The sequence below is a fragment of the Trachymyrmex septentrionalis genome, unplaced genomic scaffold (assembly GCF_001594115.1).
Source record: "Trachymyrmex septentrionalis isolate Tsep2-gDNA-1 unplaced genomic scaffold, Tsep1.0 scaffold16, whole genome shotgun sequence".
Classification (NCBI taxonomy): Eukaryota; Metazoa; Arthropoda; class Insecta; order Hymenoptera; family Formicidae; genus Trachymyrmex; species Trachymyrmex septentrionalis.
Genome location: NW_017304758.1, coordinates 5311945 through 5323983, shown reverse-complemented (window position 1 = coordinate 5323983; position 12039 = coordinate 5311945). Strand labels below are relative to the sequence as shown.

The following is a 12039-nucleotide window of genomic DNA, read 5'->3' as shown; positions in this document are numbered from 1 at the left end:
ACACACGTGTACTTGATACCAAATATATAAAATAACTTACTTAAAAGCTAGTTAAATACCAACTATTTACAGAATACAAATAATGGAGCGATTATTCTATTTGTTTCGCCTACCTTGTCTTTTTTGTCCTGCCTCGCATAAGGAAAACAAGGTATCACCGCTGTTACTCGGGATGCAGAAGCAATTTTGCAAGCGTTGATCATGATGAGAAGTTCCATAAGATTATCGTTCACTTCGCCGCTTCCACTTTGCACGATGTAGACATCTTCCCCACGGACGGATTCTCCTATCTCCACGCTAAAACATGATTAAATCTTGCGTTATTTCCTGCAATCTTAAATGAAAAACAGTAGAATATGAGTGAGATTCTCGGTTAGATAATTTTTTTAATAACTAGAGAAAGTACAAACTAAAAATCCGAGTTAATATCTGCAGGATATCGATGCGTACTGCTTAATGTGAGCTGCGGAAAAGAACGGCGAGATTTTTCTCATTTATTATCTGTGGCGTCGACGTGATCGTCGTGATCTCTGCGTTGGGTGGCATTTTGCGAGCTCAGAAGGAGCGAATCTCATGAGTGCACGCGGCTCCGCGAGTTGTATTCGTTTCGAGAAACGTCGTGGCGCGGATCGAAACGTCGCGGCACGTGTCCATCGAGTTAGAAAAACGGTTTAGAAGTCGTAGAACGATCAGCGAGGTGAAGCGAAATCGGGCACGAGGGAACAGAGGTAGGTACCGAACGCGGAGCATTGTTGATTGTTATCCCGCGTATTACGACGGAATAACGCGGAGGCTGTGCGTTGCGGAGGAGGAATAACGTAGGAAGAAGAATAAGGCAGGCTAGAAGGAGAATGCGTGAAACGCGACGGCGTTCGTTTGGTGCGACCAAGTTCGCCGTATAGGAATCATACTATCACACAACCCACGCGCGACGACACGTGGTCTTGTGACTGACAATAAAAACGTGGTTGCGGTTCGTAGCGACCATTACCATGTCTCAAGGTTGCTGAATTTCTTGGTGACAACCTTGCCGATGTCGATGCCGAGGCGGTCGACGATCCGCTGGGCGAGATCTGGATGCGAGGTCCCGCTGAAGACCTTGATGTTGGGCATTCTGCTCTGTAAGACTCGCGCGCGTGAGTTTTCCAAGTTTGCGCGTAACAAACTCTTAGCACGTACTGGCTGCGACACAGGCATCACTACAACAGAAAGCACCGGGGCGGTCGGCCAATCGGTGATCGCGCGCACACCGGACGTGACGTCGCTGGATCACGCTCCGCCTACGCGCACGCCGCACGAGGATATCGGGACATTGGGATTGGATATACCTATATCTCTATCTCTATGTCTATACCTATATCTATATCTTACAGTATCTTGCAATTAGCGCGTTGACGATTGAACGAGCTGAACGGAGCTGAACGGAGCGGGGCTTCGTTATCGCTTAGCTTAGACGCTTATCCCGCATTCCGTTCGCGCATTTCCTCTCTCTCCATCTCACACGGAAAATAACTATCTTTGATAAATTGGTTTTATCGAAGATATGCTTAATGGCCGCCTTCCAAACTGCTTGCGTAAGACCGGTATCAGACTACGCATTCAAATCGAAAATGGAGACTGAAGATTGAAATTTGATCAACCAAAACGAAAGAAGCGATAAAATTTCTTCCTTCAAGTATCTGTGTATCGCTCGAATATCTGGATTCCGATCTTAATCTTACAAATGTTTACCTTACATCGGATTGTTTTTATTCTCTATCAAGTATAGTATAAGGTGACCCCTTAAGGAGGGACATAAAAGAAAATTTTTTCAATATTACTTAATTAAATTTTAATAGATGAATATTTTCTTATAATTGTTTAACTGATACAATATTATATATATTGTTATATTCGTAAATAACTAATAACACTTAATGTGTGACATTACAACAAAAGTTACATCGAATTGAGTTATGAGATATTACATTTCATTTTTTTTTAATTGTAAAATTTTCTACTGAATATTTTTTGCGGATATTTGAATTTTTAAATAAACAAATCAATAAAGCTGAAAATAATATTTTACACTTATTTTCGATCACAGATTAAAAGAAGATTCACAATTAATAATCGTGTCCTTAATTTGGGAGAAAATTTGGGACGCGTCTGAAAAGAAAAATAAGACGACCAGATTGAAAATTTCGGACTGTCCCTCCTAATTCGGGACGGTTGATCACCTTACTTGACCGATTTTACGACGAGGTGGTCGCGCTCGTGCTTCCACCGGTTCCACCAGTTGTTCCACCCCTCGTGCCGATAACTTTAATCACGTTGATTCCGCGAGCGGAACGTGCAGTGATTACGATTTCGATCCTCGCATTCGTCGCACGTGCACACGTGCCGCCCTTGTCAATCATCGGGGATCGGGGCTGATCGGGGCACATTGGCGCAATAGCGTAAATCAGCATAAATAGCGCAATTGGGCGCAAAATACAAATGGCGACGCGTAGTCAGCGCGGCCTGCGGTCAGCCGAGCCGGCGGTGAGCGGGCTGCGCGGCGCGACGTGAACCTAGACGAAATTCAAAAGGGGCGGGCGCGAGAGCGGTGAGCAAAGGGAGAGAGAGAGAGAGAGAGAGAGAGAGAGAGAGAGCGCGCGCGAGTGATAGTCAACTTTTGCACATTGATGTGGCGCCGCGCCGGTGGCTGCCGGTGGCGGCGAGTCGAACGACAAGTCGCGTGTATACGTGCGCGGTGGTGCGCGGCGGCGGCGTGATTTCGTAGATACGGCAACCGTTGTAACGGTTACTGGGTTAGGTGGTTAGGGTGTAGGGACGTTAGGGACGAGTCCGGGTGAACGCAGGCGAAGATAACGGACTTGGGTGCAGGTGCACGGGATTCATCGATTCGCATTTAGCATTTTGCATTTCGCAACATTCGCGTGGAGGACACTACGCGCGACGCGACGTGACGCGACGCGACGCGACGCGACGCCGCCAACGTGCGAGGAAACGCGTCGCAGGGCACGAGCTCGCTCGTTCGTCCTCGTCCGAATGACAATGACAACGTGCTAACCGTTTTAGATGATTCGGGAGCCATGGCGAACATCGCGGCACAGCGAATCAAACGGGAGTTCAAAGAGGTTATAAAGAGTGAGGAGGTGAGTGAGCGGCGTCGAGTGTCGAGTCGGTCGAGTCGAGTCTCGGGCAGCCGGAGCAAGCCAGAGTTCGCGCGTACCTGTCCCTGATGCCCGCTCGCAATCCTCGCGATAAGCCACGACAATGGCACGCGTATCGCGATATTACGCAATCCCCGCGATCAGGATCTAGCACACGCGGTCGTCGACGAATCCAGACGAATCTGTTCGATAGGCGATATGTGACAGGAGAGCCTGTTGCTCGTCGCGCAACTCGCGAGTCGCAAATCGCAACCCGACAGTCACTCGACTGTCACTCCTACCCGTATTTCTTGTCTTTCGTCTACCTACTTCTAGAATCTAGAATATGCAGAGAGAAAGAGAGCTCAACGCATTTCTGTCAATATCGAATTGTACCGCTTGCGACGTAACGCGTGTTGTAATGTTGCGATATGGTAATTGGCATCTCCTTGTCCGATGTTGACGTCGACGGTCTAATGAAAATATGCTCGCTCGAGGCTCGAGTATGAGTGGCTCGATTCGACCGTACTCACCACGATGCGCGTGTGTAGATCCGGGATCTCGGCCGCACTGGGAGGCATTGCACTTTTTCAGATTGCTCATTTCTGCCCTTCTCGCATTTAATACATCCGTCCCCGATAATACTTGCACGTGCTTTCGGACGGCTGATTTACGCCGAGGCGTAAATACTAAATAATCGCGACTAAGGCCGTACCATGACAGTTTTGTATATTATTATGAATTCCGTTATTGTGAAACGATCGAGATTTCTCTTATCATGCCTCGGATGTCATAGGACATAGGTTATGATTACATGTTTATTTTGATAATTGTACCGCGAGACTGATGTAGTACCACACACGAATTTTACGAGGGAGCATAATTTAGCAATGTGTTTTCGTCGCGGTTCTATTATCTCGTTCTTTTATCTATCATCACTATCATCACATAACTGAAATGTTTTTCTGCCTGGGGAAACGATTGGGATGCGATTGAAAAACAAGTGTCGCGTACATCATCAAAACTGTCTGAAATATTGCTGCGCTGCTACGATTTCTTAATGCTCAATTGTTTTCTTTAAATAAACCGCTTCGTCTTTACTTTTCTAATCAATACGTCGTTTGCTATTAATTTGTTCTCCAAGTTGCGATTTTTACAACTTAATTGTTGTATTGCCGTATCTATATATACCTTCCAAATATATATAAATGAAGTTGTAAAATATGTTCTTATCACAAACCCTTAATAGATTTGATTTCTAATAAATTAGTACATGTAACAGTTTGGTCACAAACATATTTATTCATTAATTTGAATTTAAGAAATCTTAACATTTAAATTACAGATTTTTTTTTTATATAATATATCTTACAAATTATTTCCATTTTGCTTAATCGTGTCTTCGTATGTAGTTGTTTTATAAGTTTCGATACACTGTACGTTCAAGTTGTTACATATTATACATCTATAACATATTTATAGCAACTTGGTCATCTAATACTTTATTTATTTAATGTTTATAATAGATAGCAAAATGTGCGATTAAAGTAGAATTGGTCAACGATAGTCTTACCGAATTAAAAGGAGAGATTGCTGGTCCACCAGACACACCATACGAAGGTGGTAACTTTGTGCTCGAGATCAAAGTTCCCGAGACATATCCATTTAATCCTCCCAAAGTAAGTTCTTAAAAATAATTTTAAGAATGTAAACACACGTTTTGTTAATACTTGTGTAGCAAGCGTAGCTTCTAAAAAATTTCTGTTATCTATTATTACAATATAATAATATAACAAAGTACTTATAACACATAAATACTATAAATCTTATTACTTTATTGATTTTCATAAATTGACGACACATATATTATCAATATATTATGTCTTCAGTGTAAATTTGTATACTGTATTTTAAATATTCATAATAGATAAAATAAATTTCAAATTTTTATAAATAAATTGTCAAAAGTTTTGTATTACATAAAATTTGTATTTTGCAGGTACGTTTTATAACAAAAATATGGCATCCCAATATATCTTCTGTTACTGGTGCCATATGTTTGGATATTTTGAAAGATCAGTGGCATGTATTTTTATTATAAATTTATTAATTAAATTATGAATATTTGTATATCAAAAACTTTTATTTAATATGTTTTACAATTTTTTTTACTGAAAGAAAAGATATTTGTTATTTATTATTTATATACTTGATTATGTATTTACATATTTTTTTAAATTTTATCTTGTGACTTTGTTGTATGTAATGTAGTTATACATCTGTAAAATAATCTCGTCTTTATTATTATATTTAAGGGCTGCCGCTATGACTCTGCGTACGGTACTGCTGTCACTTCAAGCGTTATTATCTGCAGCAGAACCTGATGATCCTCAGGATGCAGTAGTCGCTAAACAATATAAAGAACATCCTGAATTGTTTCGTCAAACTGCCACACATTGGACATTTGTATATGCAGGTGGTACGTGCATTATTCCTGCGTATATTCGCGCATTTTATGTATATATATATATATATTTTTTTTTTTTTTGTTAAAATATTCATTTATATTAATTCTCTAGGGCCAGCGAAAATGCCCGATTTAGATGACAAGATAAGAAGATTAACAGATATGGGAATCGAAGAACATAACGCGAGAGTCGCTCTATCTTCATATAATTGGGACTTGGAACGCGCCACCGAGCACTGCCTCTTTAGTTAGTGATAACTATATAGTTAATTTATCACATCCATTCATTTTCTGCAACAAAATTTCCTTGTAATAATATCATGAATATTGATATCATTAATGATTTTACAATTGGAATTCTGCAGTTATATTGACAATAGTTGGATGATAAAAAGAAATTTTTTGAAGAGCTATCCAACATTTATCAATAGTAATCTATTTAATTTGTAACATAATAGCGCGAGGAAAAAATAATTAAAAAAAAATGGTTAGAATCAATAAGAAAAATTTTAAACATTTTCTGAGAGCTATACTATTCTGCATTACATTCTGTTCAAATTCCATTGTTGCTTAAGAAATAGCATAATTTTACAACAAAGTTTAAATTGATATATTCTTGATTGTTTATTTTGTACGTAATAATTCAATATATAAATACACAAATTAAATGATATAAATGCATAGTATCCTTTAATTCTGTGTATCACTTTCGAATTTTTATTTTATCTTTTATAATTAGCCTTTGATAATTTTAATTGCATTCTAGATTTTCAATTTGTATTTGAAATATTAAATTGCCAGTAAAGTCTAATACATACATTCATAGACTACATCTTTCAAATATAATTTGATCCCGTTTGCAGTTTTTATAATTTATAATCTATTTTTCATATCAGTGATGTACAAATTTTCTTTGTAAACTGTACATAATCTATACATTTCAAGAATATAAATGATGTAATCATTTATATTCTTAATAATAGAAATTGCATGTTCTAATAAAAATACATTTAATTTCAATAAAAAATATATTAGATAATCCGTTCGTATAAACTTCAAACAATAAAATAAGGAGCTTCTACCAGGCCATTACAATAAACGAACTTTGAAAGATGTAAACAGTAAACCTTTATTATTCTTTTATTATCATTTCATGGAACGTTTCGACCATACTAAGTCCTCATCAGCCATGTTTATAAATGAAATAAAAACCCTTAACAATAATTTATATGAATATATTAAAAACTTAGAAATTAATTTCTGTAACGGTATAAACAATGTATACAAAATGTATTCCGATTAATATATTTTTTATTCATATAAATCATTGTTAATTGTCAATAAAAGAATAATAAAGGTTTACTGTTTACATCTTTCAAAGCTCATTTATTGTAATGGCCTGGTAGAAATTCCTTATTTTATTGTTTGAAAAATATATTTCTTTTGTTCTTTAATACAAGGTATCTTATTATTACAGCTTATAAGTTTTTTATAGTTTTGCAATGTTTTTAATAAAAAAAAGTTATATTAGATTTTAAATTTTAATTATTTTAACTTGTAATTAAATCTATTATTTAATTGAAAAACAAATTTTATACTAATTTGAAATCTATCAATATTATTAAGTGTAATTTGGTCATCACTGATTTATGATAAATAAAAATGTTAATATACTATATATGCTTATGTTCAAAAAAAATTAATCTTTCATTTGAAAAAAGGTAGAAAAAAGCATAATTTATGTGAGCAAATCGCTTGTATATTATTGAAGTAAGATATGACTTGTAAAAAGATTCATATACTTGTTCGCCTTGATGTCAATATTTTATACTTGTACATTTTTAGTGTTTGTTTACAGGAAGTAAAACTGTTTACATCACAGATATGTATCTTTACAAGTATATATCTTGTCTTACTTTTTTTTGTAATTGTGTCATGCCGTGTACATTCCAGACTCAGGTGTAAATGGCATTTATTTAACGGCCTCGATTAAATTTTACATAAAAATATATAATTGGAGAGAAAGGTTCAAAACAAATTAAATTCGTTCTAATAACAATCCTGTAAAACTGTGAAACAACACAGCTAGAAAGAATGAAGATGGAAATTTAATTAGCCCATTATTTGTATAATAATGTATATGATGCAGAAATGCACATTGCTTTTTGTACAATCAAATGTTAAATCATATGCGTTACATAGCGAAAGGACGAATATCGAATTATAATTTCATCAGTTTGTAATATTAATTTTTTCATAAATCATGTTTAAAACAGTGATAACTAGATCAATTGATTGTAAAAATTGTTTTGCTTTTTATTCTTTTAAATATTTAGCTCACGTGTATTACTACCTACATATGAGTTTGTTTATGGATGTGGTTGTAGTTCCAACATCCTCTTTGTGATGTTTTAATTGCTGTAATGTTTAATAATCATGAAAAAATAAATAATTCTTTTTTCATTGTTCCGACTGGATTCTAATCTCTGTATACAGATTTATTCCTTATATTTTTCTCAGAAATATAAAAAAACATTCTTTTATTCACTAGTACATAAATTTTTATATTATTTTATTTGTTAATAAGTATTTAATACAGATTTTCTTTTTTACCGTCTTACTTAATAATTGTGCAAATTATCCCAAAGCTGGCCAAACATAAATTTCTCGCTAAATTTCTTGTACTATGCATACAAAAACAATACCAAACAATATTTGTAAAATCAACTATTGTGATAAGTTGCTGAAAATTTTGTTTTCTGTTAAAAGTACTATTAAACTTAAATCTCAATTGTACTATGTACAAATATGACTTGATATTATAAACATGAAATAAATTAGTAGCAATAATTATTGAATTCTCTCAGTAATTATAGTTAGGTACGGCGTGTGGATAACAAAAATGATAACATAGAAAATAGCTATGCCTTTTAGGCTGTATTCATATTTCTTATTTAAAAAGGAAAAAAAAAAAGATTGATTTATTTGCTATATTTACATTTGTTTTTTACTTGAACGTGATTAAAGATGTGAAAAAATTCTATTATTTTTATAATTATAATCCAGTTCGAGAAAATTTTGCGATGACAATTTCTGCAACAGATATTTAATTTTAATTTTTATATACAAATAACTTCAATATACACGAACGTACATATACAACATTGCAATACATATAAAAAATTTATAAATCTTAAACAAAGGCATAATGTATGATAAAATTATGAGTTAAATTTAAATAATTTTTAAATCATTCTGAACAATTAATTATATATCTGAGTCACAGTTGTTTTTCTAAACGTAGTTTCATAAAACTATATCCAATTTGACTATTCCATAGGATTCTAAGTACAAAAAATAGAAACAAATAGAAGAATGATAAATTATTGTAAATGAATTTTAGACAAACACATACATATATATATATATATTTCTTCTTACATCAACCAAAATTTATACATATGAAACCATTACAAAGAAAAAGAGAGAAGTATGTCTAAGTCAGTCCGTCTCATATATGTATAAAAATACTATATCAAGGATATTTTTGCATTTTGCACAAAATCTCGTGCAATGGCAAGGCAGATTGTGTATTATTTTGTACATTTGTACTTTATGTTTGTGTTAATTGTCCATAATTATATAATCTAAGTTTCTTTGCAGAAAGACTTGTTAAAAATAAGTTATTATTAATATTAAATGAGCATAGATCCATAACAGGATCTGATACTGGAAGATTATGCAATTTTTGACCGGTCGCTATACTCCATAATGATACACTGCTACTGGACTCTATGTATGCTGCGACTAATGTATCATCTTCTACAGATAAATAACATGGTCGAGATAAAAGTTGTTGAGAATTACCAGCTTGGAATGTATGTACGGCATTATATGTAACTATTTCTTCGTTAGATGTATTTCTTTCAATAGTACATACTATATGTCTTGCGTGTGGCTGCCTAGAATTAGGACGAGATGATATAAGACAATGATGATTTTTTTCATCATAGCGTACTGAAACAAAAGGCCCCTCTATAAACATCTGTTTAGATAGATAGTTCGTATCCTTAATTTCATATGTATAACATGTATTTAAACGACATGCTATAAATCCACCTCTACCGATACCACTGCCAGGATTTGGCGGCACTCCTGCCATTGATACAACTGGTGATTTATCCCCATTACCCTCTAAGACGCTAAGAGCAGAGGAAGTTTGTCTAATATCAAATTGAGAGATAACTCCATTTTGCGCACCAGTCAGAAAAACGTTTGGATTGTCACCTGACCAACAACAACTCCAAAGTGGACATTCTGTTTGGTATGTGTGCACCGTCACATTATTTTGGATGTCCACTAGCTTAGCACATTTATCAAAACCAACACTAAGAAGAATTGTTTGTTGCGTGGAATGAAAAGTCAAATCTCTTATAGCTTGAGTGTGTAAGAAAATAAATTGCCGTAAATTGAAGCATTCACAATCCATTTTCCTTACGCCATATCCATTGAATAATGAGGTTGTTGACTTTTGAGAAACAGCCAGTAATTTATACCATGGATTATAATCCAAGACGCGACAGCCACCATCCTTACAGATTTCTACAGATTGTTCTAAATGAAATTTCCTTGAAGCAAGACTTGATGCACTTGGGCAAGTATCAACATTGATTTTTGATTTTTGATTTTCCAACTCGGTAATACGTTTTTTCATGCAATTTACGTGGTCCTCGTATACTTTTAGACGAATGTTAGCGCAGGCTAATTCCTTCCGTAAATTATTCTTTTCAGCTGACACTTTAATTAAATCCTTTTTTAGATTGTCATACTCGGTAGAGTCAATTGCTGTCAGCTTTTTTGCATATAGCATCCTAATATGTTTCACCGAGGCTTTCTTATTACATTGTGGGCAACGGCGATTCGTACTGTTGCAAGAATACTGTAACCATCTTAGAATGCAACTATGTCCGAAGAGATGTCCACAGCGTAAACAGCACAAACGATGTTCTCCCGAGCTGGTCCATTGCTCCATGCATATTGGACATGACTGATCAGAGTCTACATCCGAGACATCTAAGTTTACACTCGTTGCATTTGCTACAGAGAGTTAATTTTATTTAGTCAGACACAGTTATATACATATCCAAAGAGTTTATAAAAGTTTTACACTGCAACAATTCTATTAGTAGAAGTATAATACATACTTCGCTGTGAACTTTTACTTCCAGTATTACTTTCTTCATTATTTTGTACATCATTGGGAATAATATTTTCATTTTCATATTGATCTTCTACATCTTGCCCTTCTACTTGCATTCGTTCCTCTACTCGAACTTGTTCTTCTACCTGTACTCGATCTTCTATTTGCATTTGCTCTTCTACTTGCACTGGTTCTCCTGCTTGCACTTGCTCCTCTATTTGCATTTGCTCTTCTACATTTTCATCTGTAACAATAATATTGCCAAATGTTTACTGACTTGAAGTCTAATCGTAAACAAATATAATATTAAACATTTAATATCCTTCCTTATTATAAAAAAGTACATAATTGTTAATTACATTATATTCCACAAGTCGAATAACAAATTATGCCGAAAAGATAAATATGCATATCCTTTTTGTTCATTGTATATACTTACTACCTTCCATAACCTTTAATTTTTACTCGATCATCGACTGGACTCTTTAGACATAAATAAAGTATGTGATCTCCTTTTCAATTCGATATCTATTGTAGATTGGGACACACATAAGATTGTTTAATAAATCGTCTTCTTCTCTTTTTAATCGTTAGATTATAAATTTATCGAAAAGCCGGTTGATTTGTTGTGAAAACAATAGCATTAAAGATAGGCAGAGCAGATTATGGAAATAGGACCTGTCGATCCTTGGAAATTCGTCGGAAGCGAATTTCTATTTGATATAATTGTGATTAAAATATCGAATGAATTATAATCACGAATATATGTCTGTGACAGCCTATGTACCTAACATTAGATGTAATCAGATGTAATGAAGAAAAAAAAAGGGAAAGACGAAAAAATGTAAAAACTTTTAAATTTTAAAGTAACATGACAAATATACTTAAATGAGTTGTTTACAATAATATTGACTGCGTTTAGAAGACAAGTCGCTCAATATCAGCTGATTCTTTATTACAATTGATTTAAAATTTAAATATTTAAATCTAGATACATATGACTATTGACTAGATACACACTCTACACAATCTTCTTTCTTGTGACGTATCATATGGTTTGCGCCATGTTTAGAATTAAGACATTAGCACTCTCTGTATTTAGGGGTCGACATTATTACATTTATTCTTTTCTCCTCTACTGTCGGTAAAAGCTTAGTTTTGTTTGCGTTGCTCGAAATTTCCCAAAAAAATTTTTGTAAAGTAAGATAAATATATATTTGGGCGTTGAAGGGAGA

General features: G+C 34.5%; 3 protein-coding genes across 14 annotated transcripts in view; 1 reads left to right on the top strand and 2 right to left on the bottom strand.

Moving 5' to 3' along the window:
- Positions 1-3756, bottom strand: part of LOC108746158 (ribose-phosphate pyrophosphokinase 1) — a 9073-nt gene extending 5317 nt beyond the window's left edge. For 3 of the 6 annotated variants that reach the window (XM_018482743.1, XM_018482744.1, XM_018482745.1), the window contains exons 1-3: positions 3671-3756; positions 992-1199; positions 114-297 (exon numbers count right to left, since the gene is read on the bottom strand). In XM_018482743.1, the coding sequence (XP_018338245.1) occupies positions 114-297; positions 992-1199; positions 3671-3740 (462 nt within the window). In that variant the 5' untranslated portion in view covers positions 3741-3756. Of the gene's footprint in view, positions 1-113; positions 298-450; positions 727-991; positions 1200-3217; positions 3477-3670 lie in introns of those variants that run through there. The other 3 variants (XM_018482746.1, XM_018482749.1, XM_018482748.1) reach the window with 3 other exon arrangements.
- LOC108746160 (ubiquitin-conjugating enzyme E2-22 kDa) lies at positions 2638-6082 on the top strand. 3 transcript variants are annotated; one of them, XM_018482750.1, is made up of 5 exons: positions 2638-3140; positions 4664-4816; positions 5137-5219; positions 5453-5616; positions 5717-6082. In XM_018482750.1, the coding sequence occupies exons 1-5, from the start codon at positions 3078-3080 to the stop codon at positions 5854-5856; spliced, it is 603 nt and encodes a 200-aa protein (XP_018338252.1). In that variant the 5' UTR covers positions 2638-3077; the 3' UTR covers positions 5857-6082. The 3 variants fall into 3 exon arrangements, with proteins under 3 accessions (XP_018338252.1, XP_018338255.1, XP_018338253.1); XM_018482753.1 differs by lacking the exon at positions 2638-3140 and adding an exon at positions 3547-3571; XM_018482751.1 differs by lacking the exon at positions 2638-3140 and adding an exon at positions 4101-4147.
- Positions 6083-9115: 3033 nt separating this feature from the next.
- On the bottom strand, positions 9116-11867 carry LOC108745952 (E3 ubiquitin-protein ligase RFWD3-like). Of its 5 annotated transcripts, none has more exons than XM_018482385.1 (4): positions 11825-11867; positions 11244-11332; positions 10809-11048; positions 9116-10701 (listed from the first exon to the last, which is right to left on the bottom strand). In XM_018482385.1, exons 2-4 carry the CDS (start codon positions 11251-11253, stop codon positions 9218-9220), a joined length of 1734 nt encoding a protein of 577 aa, XP_018337887.1. In that variant the 5' UTR covers positions 11254-11332; positions 11825-11867; the 3' UTR covers positions 9116-9217. The 5 variants fall into 5 exon arrangements, with proteins under 5 accessions (XP_018337887.1, XP_018337886.1, XP_018337888.1 ...); XM_018482384.1 differs by lacking the exon at positions 11825-11867 and adding an exon at positions 11706-11782; XM_018482386.1 differs by lacking the exon at positions 11825-11867 and adding an exon at positions 11592-11603.
- Between the last annotated feature and the right edge of the window lie 172 nt (positions 11868-12039).

Excerpts from the sequence above, each read along its gene's own strand:
- LOC108746160 (XM_018482750.1), top strand. The coding sequence starts at position 3,078 with ATGGCGAACATCGCGGCACAGCGAATCAAACGGGAGTTCAAAGAGGTT. Across the intron at positions 3,141-4,663 it reads AGGTTATAAAGAGTGAGGAG|ATAGCAAAATGTGCGATTAA; the intron begins GTGAGTGAGCGG and ends TGTTTATAATAG. Across the intron at positions 4,817-5,136 it reads ATCCATTTAATCCTCCCAAA|GTACGTTTTATAACAAAAAT; the intron begins GTAAGTTCTTAA and ends TGTATTTTGCAG.
- LOC108745952 (XM_018482385.1), bottom strand. Across the intron at positions 10,702-10,808 it reads AAGTAAAAGTTCACAGCGAA|CAAATGCAACGAGTGTAAAC; the intron begins GTATGTATTATA and ends AACTCTCTGTAG.